The sequence below is a fragment of the Chiloscyllium punctatum genome, chromosome 9 (genome assembly GCF_047496795.1).
Source record: "Chiloscyllium punctatum isolate Juve2018m chromosome 9, sChiPun1.3, whole genome shotgun sequence".
NCBI lineage: Eukaryota > Metazoa > Chordata > Chondrichthyes > Orectolobiformes > Hemiscylliidae > Chiloscyllium > Chiloscyllium punctatum.
Genome location: NC_092747.1, coordinates 6294963 through 6317964, shown reverse-complemented (window position 1 = coordinate 6317964; position 23002 = coordinate 6294963). Strand labels below are relative to the sequence as shown.

General features: G+C 45.5%; 1 protein-coding gene across 3 annotated transcripts in view; it reads left to right on the top strand.

The window, feature by feature from the left end:
- Positions 1-23002, top strand: part of LOC140481110 (transmembrane protein 164-like) — a 496588-nt gene that overhangs the window by 457479 nt on the left and 16107 nt on the right. For all 3 annotated transcript variants that reach the window (XM_072576790.1, XM_072576792.1, XM_072576789.1), the window contains exons 2-5: positions 251-300; positions 14143-14209; positions 15547-15625; positions 17130-17230. In XM_072576790.1, the coding sequence (XP_072432891.1) occupies positions 251-300; positions 14143-14209; positions 15547-15625; positions 17130-17230 (297 nt within the window). The remainder of the gene's footprint in view (positions 1-250; positions 301-14142; positions 14210-15546; positions 15626-17129; positions 17231-23002) is intronic.

Here is a 23002-nt window from a genome sequence, read left to right as displayed (position 1 = left end):
CTGACTATTCTGCTAGTTTATTTGTGTTTAATGTATCAAATACCTTCATGATTAAATCTCTTTAAAACCTATTCCAATCTGTAGATAACAAGCCCTAAGTCCTGTAGTCTGTCCACATCTTTGTAGCCCCCCTCACCCCTGGTGCCATTGTAAACAACCTCCTTTCCTGTTCCATGAATACAATCAATCTTCATTCTCTAGGTGTTAAAGAGTGCACATACTGGACTAACTGGATGTACTTTTATTACAGATATTCCTGCTTGCTTGCCCACCCTGTCCTGCTGCCTTGATTCTCTTCAGGTGAGTATAATTTAGAGTTTTAGGTTTTTATTTGTGTGCAGGTAAAAGCAATACACCCAGGGCTGCTGCCTTTTGCATTAAACAAAACCTTGGGCGGGTGTGGAGTAATGGTTCCCTGGTGCAGTCTCCATGACAACACCTCAACCAGTCACGAGGATTGGACCTTCCGCCAAATGCTGGATTTATAACTTCCTGATGCTGGAATTTGCAATTCCATTTGAAATTGGTTTTGACCTCTGCACCGCTTCACTGCTCGTGTGGGAACCATTGCCCCTCCTGTTGGACATGACCAGAACTACAGCGCCTCAGTCTGGTTGCTTTTCAATGTTGCCTGTACAGCAGCAAACACTGGTTGAACATGAGGCATCATCTCTCCTTGCTTGCCTTGTGTTTGTTGGGGGTTAAGGCGGTTTTCGTTGTCGAAGAGGCAGAGGACCCAGATAATGCTTCCTTCAAACCCAGTGAACAAGAACAAGGCAAGTGATGAGTAACTTGACACAGAGGCAGTTAGGAAATATTGAATTTTTTAAACAACGTCAAAATTTAGAAGATTGGCTGTGGCCTTTTACCTTCAGGGGTTACACTGAGGTGCCATATGGCCATGGAACTGAAGTAGGGGAGTTAGGCTGAGGCACATCACAATCTATTTGTGGGGTGTGGGTGTCACTGGCTGGGCCCAGCATTTATTGCCCATTCATGTGTTGCCCCTTGACAAGGTGGGGTTGAGCTGCCGCCTTGAACCGCTGCAGTCCATGTGCTGTGAATTAACCCCCAATGCTCTTAGGGAGGGAATTTCAGGATTTTGACCCAACGACAGTGAAGGAACAATGGTATATTTCCAAGTTAGGATGGGGAGTGCCTTGGAGCAGAACTTGCAGGGGCTGATGATCCCCTGTATCTGCTGCCCATATCCTGTAGTCGTGGGATTGGAAGGTGCTGTCGGAAGATCTTTGGTGAATTTCTGCAGTTCATCTTGTAGATGGTACACACTGCTGCTACAGAGCATCGGTAATGGAGGGGTGGATGTTTGTGGATGTGGTACCAATCAAGCGGGGGCTGCTTTGACCTGGATGGTGTCAAGCTGCTTGAGTGATGTTGGGGTTGCACCCATCCAGGCAAGTGGGGAGTATTCTGTTACACTCTGACTTGTGCCTTGAAAATGGTGGGTACGTTTTGGGAATTCAGGAGGTGAATTACTCACTGTGGGATTCCCAGCCTCTAACATGCTCCTGTAGCCATGGTATTTATGTGGCAAGTCTTGTCCAGCTTCTGGTAACTCCCAGGTAGTAGGGGATTCAGTGGTTGTAATGCCATTGAATGCCAAGGTGTGTGTTAATTAGATTATCTCCAGTTGGAGATGGTCATTGACTGGCATTTATGTGGCCTGAATGTTACTTCCCAATTTCCAGCCAAAGCCTGGATATTGTCCAGTCCTTGCTGCTTTCACCAACTCACCCTAACTGTTTTGAAACTGAGCATAAAGGACTGACCACACCCTCAGCATGACAGCCAATGGGAACATCCTGTGTAGTAATGAGCAGCTAGAACATTGAATCCTGTTAACCTAGCTGGCAGTTATATTGCCGTCACCAACATAGTGTTGTTCAGTTATGTTGTGCTACAATCCCAGGGTTTGCAACCATTGCCCCGACTACACACTGCATCCTGGCCCAGATGTAAAAAGGCCAACCTTTGATGAACATAGAGATTAAAAGAGGGCAGTTGTGTAGCTGAGCTGTTAGCAGGCGCTAGTTTGCATTGTTACCTGTTTGACAATCTGCTGCTTTCAGTTCTCAGATTGTGCAGCCACAACATTATAATTGGATATTTATATTCTAATCCATAAAGCCTCCATTTGAGGGAAGATGATGTTTAAATTGTCAATCGGCACATTTCACGTCGCCCACCTTCCCCTTTCTGTGCCCTGTCCCACAACTCCTCAGAATCGTTTCGAGTAGAAGGTTATAGCCCACCCTGGATGCAAGACAAAAGAATCACAGAAATTGTGGCATCAACATGTGACTCTAGACCCACAGCAATGTGGTTGACTCTGAACTGCCCTCTGAAATGGCGAAGCAAGCCACTCTGCTCAAGGGCAGTTAGGGGATGGGTAATAGGTGCTGGCCCAGCCAGTGATGGCCTTACCCTGTGAGTGAACTTTGCAAAAGATATGGCCGTGTGACCATCTCGTCATATTGGCCAACAGCTGAGGATCACCGTGTTTATACATCACGTGTGTTTATATTCTGTTAATTTCCCGTGTTGTAACTGAATCTCAGCAGCTGGGCAGAAGGTTAGTGGCACTGTTGTAATGTCACGATGATGTGCAATGCAGAATCCCAGGTCAGTGGGTTCGAACCACCTCTCCCCACCCAACCCCCAGGTAGATGGTGACATTTGAAATCCGTAAAATCTGGATATTGACCATGTAGTTATTCGTATGACAAATTCAAGTTGATAAACTGTGGAGCTGGGAAAAGCACGGCAGGTCAAGCAGCATCAGAGGAGCAGGAGAGTTGACATTTTAGGTTGGGGCATTTCGTCAGGAAACATCAACTCTCTTGCTCCTCTGCTGCCTGACTTGCTGTGCTTTCTCCAGCTCCACTCTTTATCGACTCTGGCTTTCTAGCATCTACAGTCCTCACTTTCTCCCGGTCATTTGACAAATACCTATCGGGTTCACTGTGATCTTTAGCTGGTCTGGCTTGTATGTGACTCCAGTTCTACAGCTAGTGTGATTGATGCCTGGCTGCCGTCTGGCTCGTTAGGGATGGGTGATACATTTTGGCTTGGCCAGTGATACCCATAGCCTGTGAATGAATAATCAAGAAACCCAACCAGATCAGGTGAGTCAGTCCAAGAATGAGGCCAGTTGTGTTCACATTGTGATTCAGATCAGGTTCAAAGATTCCAGTTTGGGGAGTTAATAGATAAATAAATCCATTAATTCAATCCCTAGCAACTGCAGTCGTCATGAAGTGGTATCAATAGTATTTGCCTTCACAGGAAAGGTAGGAACGTAGGAGCAGGAGTAGAGCATTCAACCCCTCGAACCTGTTCCACCTGTGCCATTGGATCATGGCTGATCTGTGGCCTAACTCCATATCCCTGCCTTTGGCCCATATCCCCTCATACCATTGTTTAACAAAAAATTATCTATCTCCAATTTAGAACTACCAGCTGATCCAGCCACCTTTGTGTGTAGAAGTGTTTCCTGTCATCTCTCCTGAATCGCCTGGCCCCACTTCTCAAACTGTGCCCTCTGGTTCTAGAATCCTCAATCAGTGGAAAGAGTTTATCTTTATCTACCCTATCTTCACCTGTTAATTTCTTGAAGACTTCCATCAAATCCCTCATGAACCTTCTACATTCTGGAGAAAACAAGCTTAATTTGTATGTTTTACTGATTTGCTCTCTTGATCTGAAATTGTTTGTAAAATACTTTTTCCTTTGAGCTATAATCTGTTGAAATAGTGAGGTCACTTTGGTGACTAATACAAATGCCTTAATTCAGTGTTGACTATAATTGAAGGTAAACAAAGTGAATGTTTCGACCTACTCAGTCTAATAGTTCCACGTTTAAAGTGACCTAGAAGTAATTGTGTTCACTCCCGATTGTAAAAAGTGCTATAATTAAATTCCTTCTGACAAAATATTTTGTCGTCTTTTTGTTTACAGCCACACTCTTCCCTGCAATCAGCATCCTTTTCCCTTGTAGTATGACCATTGCTGCCTCTGAAATCTGGGATTCTTGGGTCAGGTTGGCTCAATGGCTCAGTGGTTAGCCCTGCTGCCTCAGCACCAAGGTACCTGGGTTTGGTTGCAGCTTTGGACAACTGATTGTGTGAAGTCTGTACATTCTCCTCGTGTCTGCATGGGTTTCCTCAGATGGAGTTTAATTCAGATAAATGCGAGGTGCTGCATTTTGGGAAAGCAAATCATAGCAGGACTTCTACACTTAATGGATTAGTGGTGCTGGAAGAGCACAGCAGTTCAGGCAGTATCCAAGGAGCAGCTCCTCGGATGCTGCCTGAACTGCTGTGCTCTTCCAGCACCACTAATCCAGAATCTGGTTTCCAGCATCTGCAGTCATTGTTTTTACCCCTTCTACACTTAATGGTAAGGTCCAAGGGAGTGTTGCTGAACAAGAGACCTTGGAGTGCAGGTTCATAGCTCTTTGAAAGTGGAGTCACAGGTAGATAGGAAAGTGAAGAAGGCGTTTGGTATGCTTTCCTTTATTGGTCAGAGTATTGAGTACAGGAGTTGGGAGGTCATGTTGTGGTTGTACAGGACATTATTTAGGCCACCATTGGAATATTGAGGGCAATTCTGGTCTCCTTCCTATTGGAAACATGTTGTGAAACTTGAAAGGGTTCAGAAAGGATTTACAAGGATGTTGCCAAGGTTGGAGGATCTGAGCTACAGGGAGAGGCTGAACAGGCTGGGGCTGTTTTCCCTGGAGCGTCAGAGGCTGAGGGGTGACCTTATCGAGGTTTACAGAATTATGAGGGGCATGGATAGGATAAATAGGCAAAGTCTTTTCCCTGATGTCAGGGAGTCCAGAACTAGAGGGCATAGGTTTAGGGTGAGAGAGGAAAGATATAAAAGAGACCTAAGGGGCAACTTTTTCCACACAGAGGGTGGTACGTGTATGGAATGAGCTGCCAGAGGAAGTGGTGGAGGCTGGTACAATTGCAACATTTAAGAGGCATCTGGATGGGTATATGAATAGGAAGGGGTTAGAGGGATATGGGCCGGGTGCTGGCAGGTGGGACTAGATTGGGTTGGAATATCTGGTCGGCGTGGACAGGTTGGACCAAAGGATCTGTTTCTGTGCTGTACGTCTCTATGACTCTATGTGCAGATTATGGTGAATTGACAATACTAAATTGCCCAGTGTCCACGGATGTGCAGCCAAGGTGGATTAGCCACAGGAAATGCAAGGATAAGGTAGAGTTGAGTGGATCTAGATGGGATGCTCTTTGGAGGGTTGATATGGACTCAATGGGCTGAATGGCCTGCTTTCACACTGTAGGGGATTCTACTCTATCCTTGTCAGTTTTGATGAATGCAAGATGACAAGTTTCAACAATCTGTTCCTTTTCTCAGCAATGTTGTGTTCTTACTGTGCAGGAACATGGCAGAAGGCTTTCAGACTTTTTAAAAATGATGATTTACTTTTCATTGTTCCCTCCCTCCTCCCAACCCCACTGAAAACTGGGAAAAGATGGTAACCATTCAGCACTGTGACAAAAATCCAAAATTGCTAGAAAAATTCAGCAGGTCGGACAGTATCTGTGGATCAGAACTGAGGAAGGATCACTGGATCTAAAACGTTGGTGGGCGGCACGGCGGCACAGTGGTTAGCACTGCTGCCTCACAGCACCAGAGACCCGGGTTCAATTCCCGCCTCAGGCGACTGACTGTGTGGAGTTTCCACGTTCTCCCCGTTTCTGCGTGGGTTTCCTCCGGGTGCTCCGGTTTCCTCCCACAGTCCAAAGATGTGCAGGTCAGGTGAATTGGCCATGCTAAATTGCCCGTAGTGTTAAGTAAGAGGTAAATGTAGGGGTATGGGTGGGTTGCGCTTTGGCAGGTCGGTGTGGACTTGTTGGGCCGAAGGGCCTGTTTCCACACTGTAATGTAATCTAATCTAATGTTAATTCTGCTTTCTCTCTACAGGTACTGCCAGACCTGCTGAGTTTTTCCAGTAATTTCTCTGTTTTTTCTGATTTCCAGCAGCTACAGTTCTTTGCTATTTTGTTCAGCACTGAGAGTCTATTCCTCCTTTAACCTAGATCATGGCTGATCTGTATCTGTACGCACCCCCCGCTAAAATCACAATCACGGTTACCCAGTATAGGCAGTCAGTGACTTATTGTAAGTCATGTTCTTTCAGTTGAGTCTGTTTCGAAGCAGTGGTTTAGACATATTTAAAACTGGAAGAACTACAGGTACGTTCTGAGGAAGGGTCATTCTGCTCTGATTTCTATCCACAGATGCTGTCAGACCTGCTGAGCTTTTCTAGCAACTTCTATTCAGATACAATTAGTTATTTCAGTAAAGAACATATACAACAGGGACAATTGGAATAGTTCACTGATATGAAAGGACAAACAGACCATTGGTGCAGAATGTTTTGTTCATGTTTAGGTGCTGAGGGTATAGTTCTGCTGTCTAACTGAGGTGTTGGGGAGCTCGTCCCTCTGTCTTCCTCCTCTCCTTTCATCTCCCACCTGCCTGGTGAGGATTGCCGGGTGAACACTGCTCTCTAGGAAGCACCCGATGAGCACGGCTGCCTACCAGCCCTGCTTGATGAGATCTCTCCTCTGTCCCTGCCACTTATGGTTTTATCGTAATTCTAGGAGTGGGTTGCTTACTCTCTGCCTGTTAATTGTCTGAACCCTTTTGGCCAATGGTCATCGGACAGCCAGTCGTGAAGTTGAATGATCATTGGCCCCTGGCCCGCCTTCATCTGAGAGTTATTTTACCGTTCTTTCTAAGAACAAAAACGACCATACTTTAAAGAACAATGCACTAACAGGAAGTTGCATTTGGTGCCAGATACATTGTTGGTTGCTCAACCAGTGAAATGACCTCTGTTCTTCCTAATTTTTTTTTCCTTTGTTTTTGTATGTTGGAATTTTGGAAACTTAAGTATCTCTGTAATGGCTTTTTTACTGAGATCTCATTTGTAATTGTAAATATCAACACAAATTTGTTTTTAAGGGACCCCGATATTTAACAATACCATCTATCTGCCATGTTTCCATATCACTTCATATCCTTTATCTAATAAAAGTCTATTTACTATTTATTATTTACTACTTAACTGTGATCTGCCTGTATTGCTCGCAATTCTGGATTAGTGGTGCTGGAAGAGCACAGCAGTTCAGGCAGCATCCAAGTAGCTTCGAAATTGACGTTTCGGGCAAAAGCCCTTCGATGAAGCTACTTCGAAGCTCCTTGGATGCTGCCTGAACTGCTGTGCTCTTCCAGCACCACTAATCCAGAATCTGGTTTCCAGCACCTGCAGTCATTGTTTTTACCCTGTATTGCTCGCAAGGCAAAGCTTTTCACTCTGCCTCTGTACACGTGACAGTAAATTCAATTCCAATTCAATTCAAGTCTGTGACACTCAGTTTTGATTTTTCCAGCTGGTCTCCATCGTTTCGAACAGTTATTTTGATTTCCATTGCCCTGCGAGAGAAACAATGCCTCCCTACATCACTCCTTCATGGCCTGCTTTGAATTTTAAGGTTCTACCCACATTTGCTTTGGACTCTCTCTCATCAGCAAAGTGCCTTTGAGTTTTTACCACTGTAAAGACAAGCATAGGAGTCTGAGGGGGTGATCTTTTAGAGGGTTATAAAACCATAAGGGATCTAGTTAGGGTGGGTGTCTTTTCCCTAAGGTGGGGGATTTCAAGACTAGGGGCATATTTTTAAGGTGTGAGATTTTAAAAATGACACGAGAGGCAAATTCTCCACACAGGCTGACTCGTGTGGAATCAACTTCCTGAGAAAGTGGTGGGTATGAGCATAATTACAACATTTAAAAGACATTTGGATAAGTACATGAATAAGAAAGGTTTGGAGGGATATGTGCCAGGAGTAGGCAGGTGGGACTAATTTAGTTTGGGATTATGTTTAACATTGACTGGTTGGTTGGACCAAAGGGTCTGTTTCCGTGCTGTAAGACTGTGTGACTATGACTATTACAACCACGGCTCAGTCAGATAATTGCATGTCGCCTGTTTGTTGATATTTCATACAGAGCTTCACATTCTCTGCTCCTGATCCCATGTTGAAATAATTTTGAGAGTTTGACTTAAAATTATCACTAGAGCTATTTTTTCTTCCTCTCAAACTCATTGATTAGGTGATGCAGTTGTGTAGTAACTTGAGTTCCCTCTAATTTTTTTGAAACTTCTCTGGAACCCGGAGTAGTCTGTGCAGCACTTTGCATTGGAGAAAGTGAAGTCTGCAGGAGATCAGAGTTGAGTGTGTTGCTGGAAAAGCACAGCAGGTCAGGTAGCATCCGAAGAGCAGGAGAATCAGCGTTTCGGGCCGGAGCCCTTCATTAGGAATGAGGCTGGGAGCCTCAGGGGTGGAGAGATAAACGGGTGGGGGGTGGGGCTGGGGAGTAGGTAACTGAGAGTGCAACATGAGGATAAAGGTAGGGGTAAAGGTGATAGGTTGGAGAGGAGGGTGGAGTGGATAGGTGGGAAGGAAGATTGACAGGTGGGACATGCCACGAGGATGGGGCTGAATTGGAAGGTTGGAACTGGAGTAAGTTGGGGTGGGGGGGAAAGGGCAATGAGGAAACTGGTGAAGTCCACATTGATGCCCTGGGGTTGGAGGGTCCTGAGGCGGAAAATGAGCAGTTTTTTCCTTCAGGCATTGGGTAGTAAGGGAGTGGTGATGCAGGAGGCCCAGGAACTTCACATCTTCAACAGAGTTAGAGGGGGAGTTGAAATGTTCAGCCACAGGGCGGTGGGGTTGATTGGTGCGGGTGTCCCAGAGATGTTCCCTAAAGCATTCTGCGAGAAGGCAATGTAGAGGAGACTGCATCGGGGACAATGGATACAGTAAATGACATTGGTGGATGTGCAGGTGAAACTCTGATGGATGTGGAAGGCTCCTTTGGGGCCTTGGATGGAGGTGAGGGAGGAGGTGTGGGCGCAGGATTTGCAATTCCTGGCGGTGGCAGGGGAAAGTGCCAGGACGGGAGGTTGGGTTGTTGGGGGGGCGTGGACCTGACCAGGTAGTCGCGGAGGGAATGGTCTTTGTGGAAAGCGGTAGGGGTAGGGAGGGAAATATATCCCTGGTGGTGGAGTCCGTTTGGAGGTGGTGGAAATGTCAGCGGCTGATACGATTTATGTGGAGGTTGGTGGAGTGGAAGTTGAGGATCGGGGTGGGGGGTGGGGGGGAGGTCTGTCCTCGTTATGGTTGGAGGGGTGGGGTTTGAGGGCAGCGGTGCGGGACGTATTGGTGGAGAGCATCTGCAACCACGTGGGAAGGGAAATTTTGGTTTTTAACGAAGACACTCAGCACATTGCATTTTTGAGTGGAAGTCATATTGTAACCTTTTTTCCATTTTGTTTGTTAACCATTAAACGTATGTACTTATTATTATTTTATAGTTACAAGTTTTTTTTAAATTCATTAATGGGATGAGGTGTTATTGACTAGACCAGCATTTATTGCCTCTCTGTAATTGCCCAGAGGGCAGTTGAGTCGACCAGGTTGCATTGGGTCTGGAGTCAAATGTAGGCCAGACCAGATAAGAATGGCTGATTTCTTTCCCTAAAGGGCATTAGTGGCCCAGGTGGGTTTTTCTGACAATCGACATTGGGTTCATCGTCAATATTAGACTCTTAATTCCAGATTTTTAAAATTGTATTCAAAATCCACCATCTGCTGTGGCAGGATTCAGACCCAGGTGCTCACAGCATTATCTAAATCTCTTGATTTAATAGTCCAGTGATACTGGCGCTAGGCTATCACCTCCCCACTTTTGTATAAAAGTGAAATATTTCAATATCGGTCGCAAAACACTATCTTTTCCACATTCGTAATCTGTCATCTTGGCGATTTTAGTCTGGTCAAATCCATGCCATTGTCATAATTGTCGTCTTGTGGAATTCTGCTTTCCAGTTGGTCAGTTAACAGGTGAATGAAGTGAAGGACTGAAGCAAAATCCACGTCACTATCAAGAGCAGCTGAAATCTCCTTCAGTTTATCACTCCAATAATCATGTTCACTCAGATACTGAGTGTCCGGTTTATTGATTTTAACCTTTGCAAATTGTATCCCTTCAATTGTTGTCAAAAAGCTTCTCTGCAGGTATTTGTACAGTGATGCCAGTTCCCCTTGAGCACCATTCAGAGTTGTTGTTAGTTTACAATACCAACACCAAAATAGAAATTCTGAATCCTTACCCAAACACCAAGAGATCTTAAAATGATGACAAAAAGACTGACTCCGCTACGCAAAAAGTTCTAAAACGTAGAACAATACAGCGCAGGAACAGGCCCTTTGGCCTACCATCTCTGTGCCAACCATGATGCCATTCTAAACTAGTAGCATCTGCCTGCACTTCGTCCATATCCTGTTATTCCCGCCCTGTTGATGTGTCTAGGAGAAAGTGAGGACTGCAGGTGCTGGAGATCAGAGTTGAAAAGCGTGGCTGTGGAAAAGCACAGCAGGTCAGGCAGCATCCGCGGAACAGTAGAGTCGCCATTTTCGGGCATACACCCTTCATCAGGAATGATGTGTCTGTCTGCATGCCTCTTAAACATCAGGAATTATGCCTCTTAAATGTTGCTATCATACGTGATTCTATCAGGCTTCCCCCAACCCCCCCCCCCCAACCCCCCACCCCACCAATCCCCCCCCCACCAATCCCTACCCCCCCCCCACCAATCCCCACCCCCACCAATCCCCACCCCCACCCCCACCCCCACCCCCACACCTTGCAACACATTCAGGGCTTTCCAATTGAACTGGAGGTGATGAGACCTGGCTGCTCTGAAGACAAGTCCTACCTAACTCAAAACACTCTTTCTCTCCACATATACTGCCAGACCTGCTGAGTTTCTCCAGAATTCTCTGCATTTACTTCCAATTTCTAGCATCCACTGTATTTTGCCTTTATAGAAAGCAAGGCCGTCTAGTATGCCAGTTTTCCAGCCATCAGGACTGGTGGTTTGACTGTGTATAGGCATCAGTGTGTTCTTGCCAGCTTGTGACATTGGATTTTTACCTATTTATGGTCTGGCCTCAACAAGATATCAGAAACTGCTCAGGTGTGTTCACTCTGCTTGTTTACATGGATTTTTAAAGAGAGCGAGTAAGACAGGACACAGGCTACAAATTTAATTCGGCAAAACTGGAACTTAATGGAACAAAGGGAGAGTCAAGATTGCTTTTACAAGACAAATTTCCTTTAAGAAAAGAGGTCAAGAACCCAAGTATCACCCAGTAAGTTATCGTTGATCCAAAGGTATGCTTTCCCTTCCTCTCTCACTGAAGCAAGTTCTAAGCCTGTGAGGCCTACCATCTAGAAGGACAAGGGCAACAAATACATGGGAATGCCACCCCCTTCAAGTTCCCCTCCGAGTCATTCCACATCCTGACATGGAAATATATCAACAGCAATCTGTCACTGAGTGAATAATGAAAACTCCTTGAACTGTAACTCAGGAAGGATGGTTCCTTTGTCGAAGTTTGGTCTGAATCTGTAAGAAAGTCTGGAACTGACTGGTCCAAACCAAACATCAATGAGTAAGTTGTAGCTGAGTGAGTGCTGCTTTCCCATGGAGGCTGAGTGCACTGACCTTCTCATGTTCCTTTACTCCAATGGTAACAACAGATAACTAGGTAAGCTATTTCTTAATTTAATTATTGAAATGCCCAATTATCTATAAGTTTTATTCATCTATCTTTCAAAGTAGATATTCAGGTTTCTTAAATCGATAATCTATTGTTTATTAATTAAAAGACAAAAAGTCTTCAATAAAGATGCAGACCTTATTACTGTGTAGTTTGGAATATGACTGGTTTATTTATAAGGGTAAACAGCGATACCAGCGCACATTCGTGTACATACACGTGATAAAATCAGAGAATTTTACTGAATAGAAGGAAGTAATTTGACCCATTGTGTCAGTATCAGCTCCCAAATGAGCTCCCCAGCTGGTCCTACCCTCTGGGCCTATCTCTGTAACCCTCTAAATTCATCCTTTTCCAATATATATCCAGCTCTCTTCTGAACCCTCCGAGGGAATCAGCCTCTACCACTATCCCAGGCAGTGCATTCCAAATCTGAACAACTGAGTGAAGAAGTTTCTCTTTGTCATACTCCTGGCTCTCTTATTGAAAATCCTGAAATTGTGACCCTTAGTTACTGACATAGGAATTAGTGTAAACAGAATGTCCTTCATTACCCTGTCCTTCATTACCCTGTCAAAATTGTTCTTAATTTTGACAGCCACAACAAAGTCATCTTCTGCTCCAAGAAAAATAAACACAATCTTTCTAATCTTCCATCAAATCTATAATCTCATTTCTGGTATGATTCTAGTAAACCTCCTTTGCGCTCTCTCCAGGGAGATGTTTAACATACTTTAATTTTTCTTTGACTGAAAGAATCTTTCTCTGTAGAGAGCAACTGTGCAAACATACATTTCTGTACAACTGTTTGGTGTGTCTAAGACCAGAGGCTATAAGTTCAAGGTGAAGAGTAAGTGCTGTGGTGGAGATCTGAGGAAAAGATTTTTCACCCAGAGGGTGGTAGGTATATGGAACATGCTGTCTGAGAGGATGGTGGAGATAGTTAGAATCATAGAATCCCTACAGTGTGGAAGCAGACTATTTGGCCCATCGAGTCTGCACCAACTCTCCAAAGGACATCCCACCCAAGCCCACCCGATGCCCTATCCCTGTCACCCTGCATTTCTCATGTTCTACCTAGCCTGCACATCCCTGGGCACTATGGGCAATTTCCCATGGCCAATCCACCCTAACCTGCGCATCTTTGGACTGTGGGAAGAAACTGGAGCACCTGGAGGAAACCCACACAGAACTGTCGCAACTTTCAAGAAGCATCTGGATGAGCACTTGAAATGCCAGGGCATAAAAACAGAGAATCGCTACAGTGCAGCTAGAGGCTATTTAGCCCATCAAATCTGCACTGAGCATCCCACTTAGTGAATATGATTGGCTGGCTTCACACCACCGTTCTCAATGACACTGAGCATTGAGACTAACATAACAGCCTCCGCACGTCAACCACTGGTACTAATGGGCAGCTAGAAATTAGAATACTGTTAGTGTGGGTGGCACATCAGTTATAGGTTTCCATCACCAACTTAAAGCATCTGGCTATGCTCCAATCCCTGTGTGGGTTTGGAAGGTGCCATCTCAGGAGCTTTGATGAATTCCTGCAGTGCATCTTGTGGATGGTACACACTGCTGCTACTGAGTATCAGTGATGAAGGGAGTGGATTTTTGTAAATTTGGTGTCTGTCGAGTGCGCTGCTTCATCCAGGCAAGTGGGGAGTACTCCATCATACTCCTGACTTGTGCCTTGTAGATGGTGATCAGGCTTTGGGGAGTCAGGAGGTGAGATTAGAGTGGTGCTGGAAAAGGGCAGCAGGTCAGGCGGCATCCAAGGAGCAGGAAAATCGACATTTCAGGCAAAAGCTCTTCATCAGGATTCCTCGGATGCTGCCTGACCTGCTGCGCTTTTCCAGCACCACGCTAATCTTGACTTTAATCTCAAGCATCTGCGATACCCACTTCCACCGAGGAATCAGGAGGTGCGTTGTTCATTGCAGGATTCTGGCCTACTCTCGTTGCCAGTGTTTATAAGGTGAGACCTGTTCAGTTTCTGTTCAGTGCTAACTCCCAGGATGTTCAAAGTTAAAAATCACACAACACCAGGTTATAGTCCAACAGGTTTAATTGGAAGCCCACTAGCTTTCGGAGCGACGCTCCTTCATCAGGTGATAACCACCTGATGAAGGAGCGACGCTCCGAAAGCTAGTGTGCTTCCAATTAAACCTGTTGGACTATAACCTGGTGTTGTGTGATTTTTAACTTTTTACACCCCAGTCCAACACTGGCATCTCCAAATCATGACTCCCAGGATGTTGACAGTGTTGGTGATAGCAACTGGTTATCACATGATCAAAGGGTAACAGGAGCTGTTTACTACCAATGGAGGGAGACAGCCATCCTGAGCTGAAATAGTTTCAGCAGATCTATTGTTATTGCTGTATCACGGTCGATTGGTTATGCTTAGGATTTATTAAACTCCATGTTGTGTTTACACCCTCAGGTTACATGTGCACATGCTGAATGGACCTTTGCTGGCATTGCTTTTCCCTGTCGTCAACACGAGACTGGTGAGTGTTTGGTTGTGTGTTTGCAGCTCTCAACTTGCTCCTCTTGGGTTTGACTGGTCAGAGATTAGTCACCACCCAACTCATAAGGTCCAGAATGGTGTGTACTGGATGAGGGCTAGAGAAAGACCCAGGTCAGAAAGTTCCTGCAACCACTCTTATTGGTCCTTGCATGTGATGGCTGAGTTACACTTGGAAGGCAATCTCCCCACCCTCGTGTCTCCGTATTCTCGGCAACTCCCACCCCCGCCACCCCCCCAGCTGGACCTAGAGAGAAAGGACCTGGCTAAGGTTTCTGGTCAGAGAAATATGGTTGGATTGAGGCAGGGAGATCAGCTTGCTACGAAGGTCAACATTAGCCCTTTCTCCTCCTGCTGCACTTGCAATGTTCACTCACAGGGACTGGTGTGCAAGGACACACCCAGGTCACGTTGCACCTCCCTGTTTCCCGATCTATTGCCATTCAGATAACAATCTGCCTGCCTGTTTTTGCTACCTAGGTGGATCAACGTCACATTTATTCACAGGGTGTGTGGGAGATTTGGTGGGGGAAGGGAGGCATAGGGGAGAGTGAATGATGGGAAAGAATGATGGTGGGGGAGGGGACATTAACATCTAATCAGGAGGATTGTGGAGTGTGAGGTGGGGTCAATTGGTCGTAATGTGGAATCAGTGAAGGGGGAGATTAGGGTGAATGTGGTGTTACAAATATGTAGTTTATAAGATTATGTTTTGTGCCTGGGTGTTTTGCATAAACTGAAGAAGCAAGGTCGCTTCACTTGTTAACATACTTTCAATGTTTAAAATTGAAAAAATACAGAATCATCAGGTGATGCAGTGCAGAAGAAGGTCATTTAACTCCTGTACCTATGCTAGCTCTTTTAATAAAAGCTATCTAATTATTCTCCCTATTGTTAGCCATTGTAGCCTGTAATTTTGTTGCCCTTAAAGTATTTATTCCATTTTCCTTGTGAAGGCTATTATTGAATTTCCTTCTACAGTTCTTTCAGGCAGCACATTCCAGATCATAACATCTCCCTGTGGAAAATTAATTTATTTTTATCTCTCCTGTGGTTCCTCTTTTAAATGCACCTTTTGTGGTCAGTGCACCTGGTGCTGGAAATGGTGTCTCTTTATTCGCTCGGTCAAAACCATTCATCGTTTTGAACACCTTTATCAAAGCTTCTGTGGTCTAGGGAGAGTAGTCACAGCTGCCTGAGTCTCTCAGAATAACAGACGTCTCTTGTTTCTGACAACTCAAATAAATTTCCTCTGCACTATCTTTAAAGAAATTTGCGTTGTGTGATGTTTCCCTAAATTGTGTATGTTCTTGCTTGCAGCTCCCATTTGAGACAGAGGTGTATTATATTCAGCACATTCTCATGTACGCTGTCCCCCTCTACTTGCTGAGCAAAGGTGGTGAGTACAGCAGACTGGCTATCTCATATAACCTGCTGAAGAAAGACTGAAAAGCATGTTCTATGCACCATCTTTCACCACCTCACGATGTGCCCAGAATGTACTGAATTCTGTTGTAGTAGTAATGCCACATGGCCTTTGGTGCTGTATCAATTCTGTGATTCTGACAACAACTTGTTTTAAAAAAATCAAACAATAACATTATGCCTGCTACCCAGGAAAATGTTCCAAGCTGTTTCACCGAGGCTATTGCCAATCAGGAACAGGAGTAGGCCATTCAGCCCGTCAAGACTGTTCTGCCGTTCAATAGGACTGATCTGTGGCTTAACTCCACATACCTACCTTTGGCCCATATCCCTTAATATCTTTGCTTAATGAAAATTTCATAGTTAAAATTACCAACTGATCCAGAATCCACTGTCATTTAGAGTCATAGAGATGTACAGTACAGAAACAGACCCTTCAGTCCATCATGCCTATACCGACCAGATATCCTAAATTAATCTAGCCTCACTTGGCCCAAATCCCTCTAAACCCTCCTATTCATGTACCCATCCAGATGCCTTTTAAATGCTGTAATTGTATCAGACTCCACCTCTTCCTCTGGCAGCTCATTCCACACACACCCCACTTTGTGTGAACAAGTTTCCCCTTAGTTCCTTTTTATATCTTTTCCCCCCTCACCCTTAACCTACACCCTCTAGTTCTGGACTCCCCTACCCCAGGGAAAAGGCCTTGTCTATTTACTCTATCCATGCCCCCCATGATTTTATAAACCTCTATAAGGTCACCCCTCAGCCTCCAACGCTCCAGGGAAAACAGCCCCAGCCTGTTCAGCTTCTCCCTACAGTTCAAATCCTCCAACCCTGGCAATGTGCCTGTAAATCTTTTTGAGAACCCTTTCAACTTTCACAACATTCTTTCTATAGGAGGGAGATCAGAATTGCACACAGTATTCCAAAAATGGCCTAACCAATGACCTGTACAAGCAGAAGAGAGTTGCAAACCTCTACCACTCTTTGTCTGTAGAGGAACAACATTAACACATGGCCAAAATGATTGATCAAAGAAGTAGGAATTATTAAGATTTTCAAAGAAGGAGAGTGAGGTGGATTAGTTCCAGCAGAAAATTCAGGAGGTTAAGGATGTAGGAGGCTGAGGGAAGAGCACAAACATAGTGAGGAGAAAGTGAGGACTGCAGATGCTGGAGACCAGAGTTGAAAAGTGTGGTGCCGGAAAAGCGCAGCAGGTGAGGCAGCATCCGAGGAGCAGGAGAATCGACGTTTCGGGCATAAGCCCTTCATCAGGAATTCCTGCTGTGCTTTTCCAGCACAGCACTTTTCAGCACAAACATAGTGAAGCAAGTTAAAGCAGGTCTAGCCCAAGGTCAGAGCAGCATAGAGTCCCCTGATAATTGGAGACATTTATAGAGAGGAGGAGTGGACTGGGCACTGAGTATATTGAACACAAGATTGAGGTTAATCACATGTTCTCCATTTTGCAGATAAATACAGACCAGAGCCACTGGGAGATTTCTGGTGGCCACTGCTGGCCACGGGTATTCTATTTCTTTATCACTACACAGTTCTGCAGGCCCTGGGATTGGTGAGTATCTGGGATGGTTCTTATTGGGAACGATTTACTAACTTAGAAACCTACAAAACCTTAACAGGATTAGACTGGCCATATGTAGGGAGGATGTTTCTGATGGTGAGGAATCGAGACCAGGCATCACAGTTTAAGGATAAGAGGGAAGCCTCTTAAGACTGAGATAAGGAGACCTCCAGAGAAAATGGTTGAGACCAAAACATTGTGTTTTTAAGAGGGAGGTGGGTATAGCTAAAGGGATCAAGAGATATGGGGGTGGGGGTGAGTTGAGGATTGAGGACAGGTTGCACAGTCTTGGCAATGTTCCCTTGAGCCTAAAGGTTGATGGGCAGTTCACAGGAACGTGCTTAAGTTAATTAAAGGTTTACCAGAGAGAAACTGTCTCCACTGGTGCAGTTGGAGGGAAGCCAGAACTTGAGACTTGAACTCCACGATCAGCCATGATCATCTTGAATGGTGGAGCAGGCTTGTAGGGCTGAATGGCCTACTCCTGCTACTATCTTGGAGGTTTCTACAGGATGATGGCAGGTTTAGATACTATAGGCAGGGGCTCGGTGGGGGGCATGAGTTAAACACTTGGAGATAAGAGATGCTGACAGGAGAGATGTGAGGCAGAATTCTTTTATGTATCAAACAGTGTTAAATCAGGTAATGAAACTGGAGGCAATCTGTGACTTTAAAAGGAAACTGAGTGGGCCCTTGAGAGAAATGACGGGGATAAAGCAGGGGGGAATGGGACTGACTGGATTAGGCTACACAGAGCCAGCAATGATTGCTGCAGTGATTCTGACTGTAGTTCGACACTTAGGCAGCTGTTGCATGAATTCTGCTGGAGCACAGTGCTGTAGCATTCCTAGACCACAGTATGTTGGTTCACATTGTTAGTGATCGGGGCGGATAGCTGGGGGTTCCAGACAGTGAAGATTTACTTCTTTCTGGGACAAAGATTTCAGTGCAGCTTAGAGGAAGTATGGGAGGAAATGAAAGGTAAAAGTGAACGTGCCTCTCTTCTGAGAAGATTACTAATTAGTCTCTGCCTCAACGGTGGAGATTTGTTAATTGTCAGGTTTAAAAATATCGCTCTTGTGTTCACCAGAATATAATTCAGTACAAGTTTCTTAAAATAGAAGATTTAATGACAGGGAGAAACTCTGAAACAGCCCCCTCCGGTACCAGCAGGATTAGATTCCAGTAGCGATCACCGGGTGGCAGGATCAGAAATAGAATGTTCTAGAAATCTACGGAGCATCAATCAGCATGCAACGGAGAATGGGTTAATGGGTCAGGTTTTATCCTGCAGAGATGGAGAGTTCACCCACTCCATAACCATCTCACCATGTTCCAAATCCACCGGGCACCCAATCCCAGATTCCAGCCGGGAATTTTAAACTCCAATACACCTTGGGAATGATCGATTGACCTCAGAGGGAATGCAGTGCAGATTCAGTCGAATGCTTCTGCAATCACAAAGGGTTTGATTTAGGACAGGTTGCACAGTGTTGCCAATGTTCCCTTGAGCTTAAAGGCTGAAGGGCTGTTCACAGGAACGTGCTTAAGATAATTAAAGGTTTACTGGAGAGAAACTGTCTCCACTGGTGCAGTTGGAGGGAAGCCAGACCTTGAGACTTGCAGGTTTTCCCATGTTCAGTGATATTGGAAGCCCATGCCTGTATCTATGGCCGTTTCCTTGGCCCGGTATTCCCTGCAGCAGCCTGCCAGGCTCTGTCTAGAGGTGATGCCTTGAGGAATGCCACTTGGCATTGATTACAATCGATTAGAAGAATCTCTGGCTGACTCCTGATTCTCCACACCGCCAGCCAAAGAAGCCCACTCCCTCTGTTTGCCCACCTGGCTCTGACCTCTCACAGTGACCGTGGGCCCAGGTCTAAACTGTCCGTGGAGAGGCCCAGATCTTTGTGCAAGGACCATCCAGGCTGCAGACCTGGGTGCAGTCCAAATGCAGAAAACATGGGAACTAGAAGCAGCAGCAGGCCATTCAGCCCTTCAAGCCTGCTCTGCCATTCAGTAAGACCATGGTGATCTTCTATCTCGATTCCTCCTTTCTCCTCATATCCTTGAAACGTTTATAATCTAAAACATTATTGACCTCTTTCTTGAATATGTTCAGTGATGCCTCCTCCTTGCACTTAGTCTGTCCAGCCCTGTTAGAATTTTATACATTTCAATCATATCCCCCTCTCATCCTTCGAAATTCTAGTTATTACCGGTCTACATGAACCAACCTCTCATCACAAAACAGCCCTACCATTCCTGGATTCCAGATGGGGTCTCACCATGGCCCTGTACAGCTGGGGAAAAGGTCCTGACTGCTATGTTCCAATGATCTTGTTTTGTGTACCTTCTGTCCAGTCGCAACCTTGCATACCTCACTGTGCCTAAACCCTCCATGATCTGTTTGTCTTTCTGTGTTATAATCTGCCTGTATTGCTCGCAAAACACAACTTTTCACTGTGCTCGGGTAAACGTGATAACAATAAATCAAATGTCTCATAATGTCTGACACTGTGGAGGGGTGTCTGCAGGAGGAGGGCTTAAAAATTTCCATCCAGCCACTAACAAAGCCACTGCTTGGCTCAGTGATAATGCACTCTCTAAATAAATAAATACTTATCCACCACAGGATTATTCAAAGGGTTTACAGATTGCTGTTCTATCTGTGCAACCTCATTATAACTCATTTTCCTTGGCTGTTTAATAATGCTGGTTGAGAGAGAAATTTTGATCAGAGCCTGCAGGGAGAATGCTCCTGCACTACTTTGAAATAGCACCGTGGAATATTTTGTGCCCCGTGGAAAGGGCAAACGGTGTCTCAGTTTAACTGACAGACAGCTCCTCTAACAAAGCAGCAACCCCCTACTGCCTTGCAGTGGGTAGTAAACCAGGATTCCTGTGTTCATGTCTTCGGGAGTGGGATTGAAACTCTCAAACTCTGACCAAGAGGCAAGAGCTCTCTCCGGTGAGGCACGGCTAACGACTTTGTCCCACTCATTGTGGTGGGTGACTAAGAAGGATGTTGCACGGAATGAGGAGAGATTGAAGGAGTTCTCCCTGCAGAGAAGGATGCTCAGAGATCTGAAGGAAGTTTCAAAACTGCGAGCAGGTTGGACAGAGAAAATAAGGTAGAGCTGGTCCTGCTCCTAAAAGGAACAAGAACAGGAGGTCATCGATTTAAAGTGACTTGCAAACAAAGCAAGAGTGATGTGAGAAAAGAAATTCCACCCAGTGAGCAGTTAGGATCTGGAATACACTGCCTGGAAATGTATTGGGGGCAGGTTCAATGGAGATATTCAAGGGGGGGGGGCATTGATTTGATTTATTGTCATGCGTACCTCAGTACAGTGAAAAGCTTTGTTTGTGAGCAGTATAGTCAGATAATAGTAAGCAAGGACATACAGATCATTGGACAAAAAAAGATGGACAGAGGCATACAGATGTAGGATGTGCGCTAGGCAAGATCAACATTAAAAAGATCAGCATTATTTGAAGTTAGAGAAGTCCAATCGTCAGTCTAATGACAACAGGTAAGAAGCTGTTCCTGAACCTGTCGGTACGTCTGTCAGGATTCTACCTGACAGACGAGATTGTAGGAGGTCATTACCCGGGGGTGGGGGGAGGTCTTTAATGATGTTGGCAGCCTTTCCGCGACAGCGAGCCGTGTAAATGGAGACCATGGATGGGAGGTTGGCTCCCATGATCGTCTGGGCTGTGCACACCACCTTCTCTAGTTTTTTACAGTCCTGGGCAAAGCAGTTGCCGTACCAGGCCGTTGTGCACCCGGACAGTATGCTCTCAGTGTTGAAGTTGGCAAGGGTCCTCATGGACATGCTGAATTTCCTGAGCTGCCTGAGGAAGAAGAGGTGTTGTTGTGCCACCTTGACCGTCACATGTATGTGGGAACTCCAGGATAGGTTGTCAGTTATTGTCCCTCCGAGGAACATGACTGTCTCCACCCTGTCAACCTCCACTCTGTGATGTAGATGGGGGTGTGTACTCCTCCTTTCTATCTGAAGTCAATGAGCTGTTCTTTTGTTTTGCTGACATTTGAGAGAGAGGTTGTTCTCATTGCACCATGTCACTAAGCCCTCTATCTCCTTCCTGTATTTTGACTTGTCATTGTTAGATATCTGTCCTACTGTGATGGTGTCGGCAATGAACTTGTAGATGATATCTGTTTGGATTTTGGACACACAGTCATGGGTGTATAGGGAGTACGGTAGGGGGCTGAGGACGCATCCTTGGGGGCCTCCAGTGTTGAGTGTTATTGTGGAGGAGGTGCTGCTGTCTACCCTTGCTGATCGCAGACTGTGGGTCAGGAAGCTGAGGATTCAGTTGCAGAGGGTGGAGCTGAGAGCAAGAGTTTTGAGATCACTCTGGAGGGGATAATGGTGTTGAAGATGAAGCTGTAGTCGATGAGCAGGGGTCTGATGTAGGTGTCCTTGTTGTCCAGATATTCCAGGGATAAGTGTAGGGCTAGGGAAATGGTATCCGCTGTGGACCTGTTATGACAGTCGGCAAGTTGTAGGGGATTCAGGCATGCTGGGAGAATGGATTTGATGTGGGCCATGACCAACCTCTCTAAGCACTTCCTGATTATTGAGGTCAGACCACTGGGTGGTAGTCATTAAGGTACATCGCATGTGCTTTTGTTGGTATCAGAATGATGGTGGCCTTCTTGAAGCAGATCTTCGAGGAGAAAGTGAGGACTGCAGATGCTGGAGATCAGAGCTGAAAATGTGTTGCTGGAAAAGCGCAGCAGGTCAGGCAGCATCCAAGGAGCAGGAGAATCGACAAGAGAATCAGAAGGGCTGATGCCCGAAACGTCGATTCTCCTGCTCCTTGGATGCTGCCTGACCTGCTGCGCTTTTCCAGCAACACATTTTCAGCTTCTTGAAGCAGATGCCAACTTTGGCTTGTAGGAGGGAGAGGTTGAAGATGTCGGTGAATACCTCCACCAGTTGGGTCCACATAGGATCCGAGTATTTGGCTGGGGAGACGGTCTGGCCCATCACTGTCCTTGAGTTGACTCCAGGAAGACTGACCTGACGTCTGCAGCGGTGACCGAGGGAGTGGGTGTATCTGGGACAGGGGTCACATGCTCCTTTGGCATTCTGCTCAAACTGAGCATTCAGAGTATTGATCGCGTCAGATGAAATTATCTGCATGGAACTGGGGAAAAGGCAGGAGATTATCATTTGGTAATTGAGCTGATGCTGGTATGAGGGACCAAATGGCCTCCGTCTGTATTCTAATAATCCTATGATTTCAACCAAAGAGATGAGGAGTTGCAGAGTAATCTTTCAGGAGGGTGATCACTGAGCCAGTTCAAATGTGTTAAACAGTTCGGTTTGTTTCTGAAGAGAGAGAATTGAATGAGTAGGTGGTGTTTGTGTCACAACTCACACAGGGAGACCTAGTTGCTGTGGCAACGTGCTCTTTCATTCTTTCTAAAGCGTGGCTGATTGGGAATCTCTCCCACACTTGCTGCGCGCCAGTAGGAAGAATTAACGGGTTGGTAACCAAATACTTTTTGGTTACCATTCCGTGGATACGCTACCTGGAATAACTCCACAGAGGCTGTTATCCCCTCACCTTTATTCACACGTCCTTGACACTGATCCAGAGCTCTGAACGAACAGAACCTCTGACACGCCTGTTTATATCTGTCAGCCAGGGCTCCCTAATTGGACCAGGTTAACAGCCCCAGTCAGGGAACTCCTATTGATTTGATTTGATTTGATTTGTTTATTG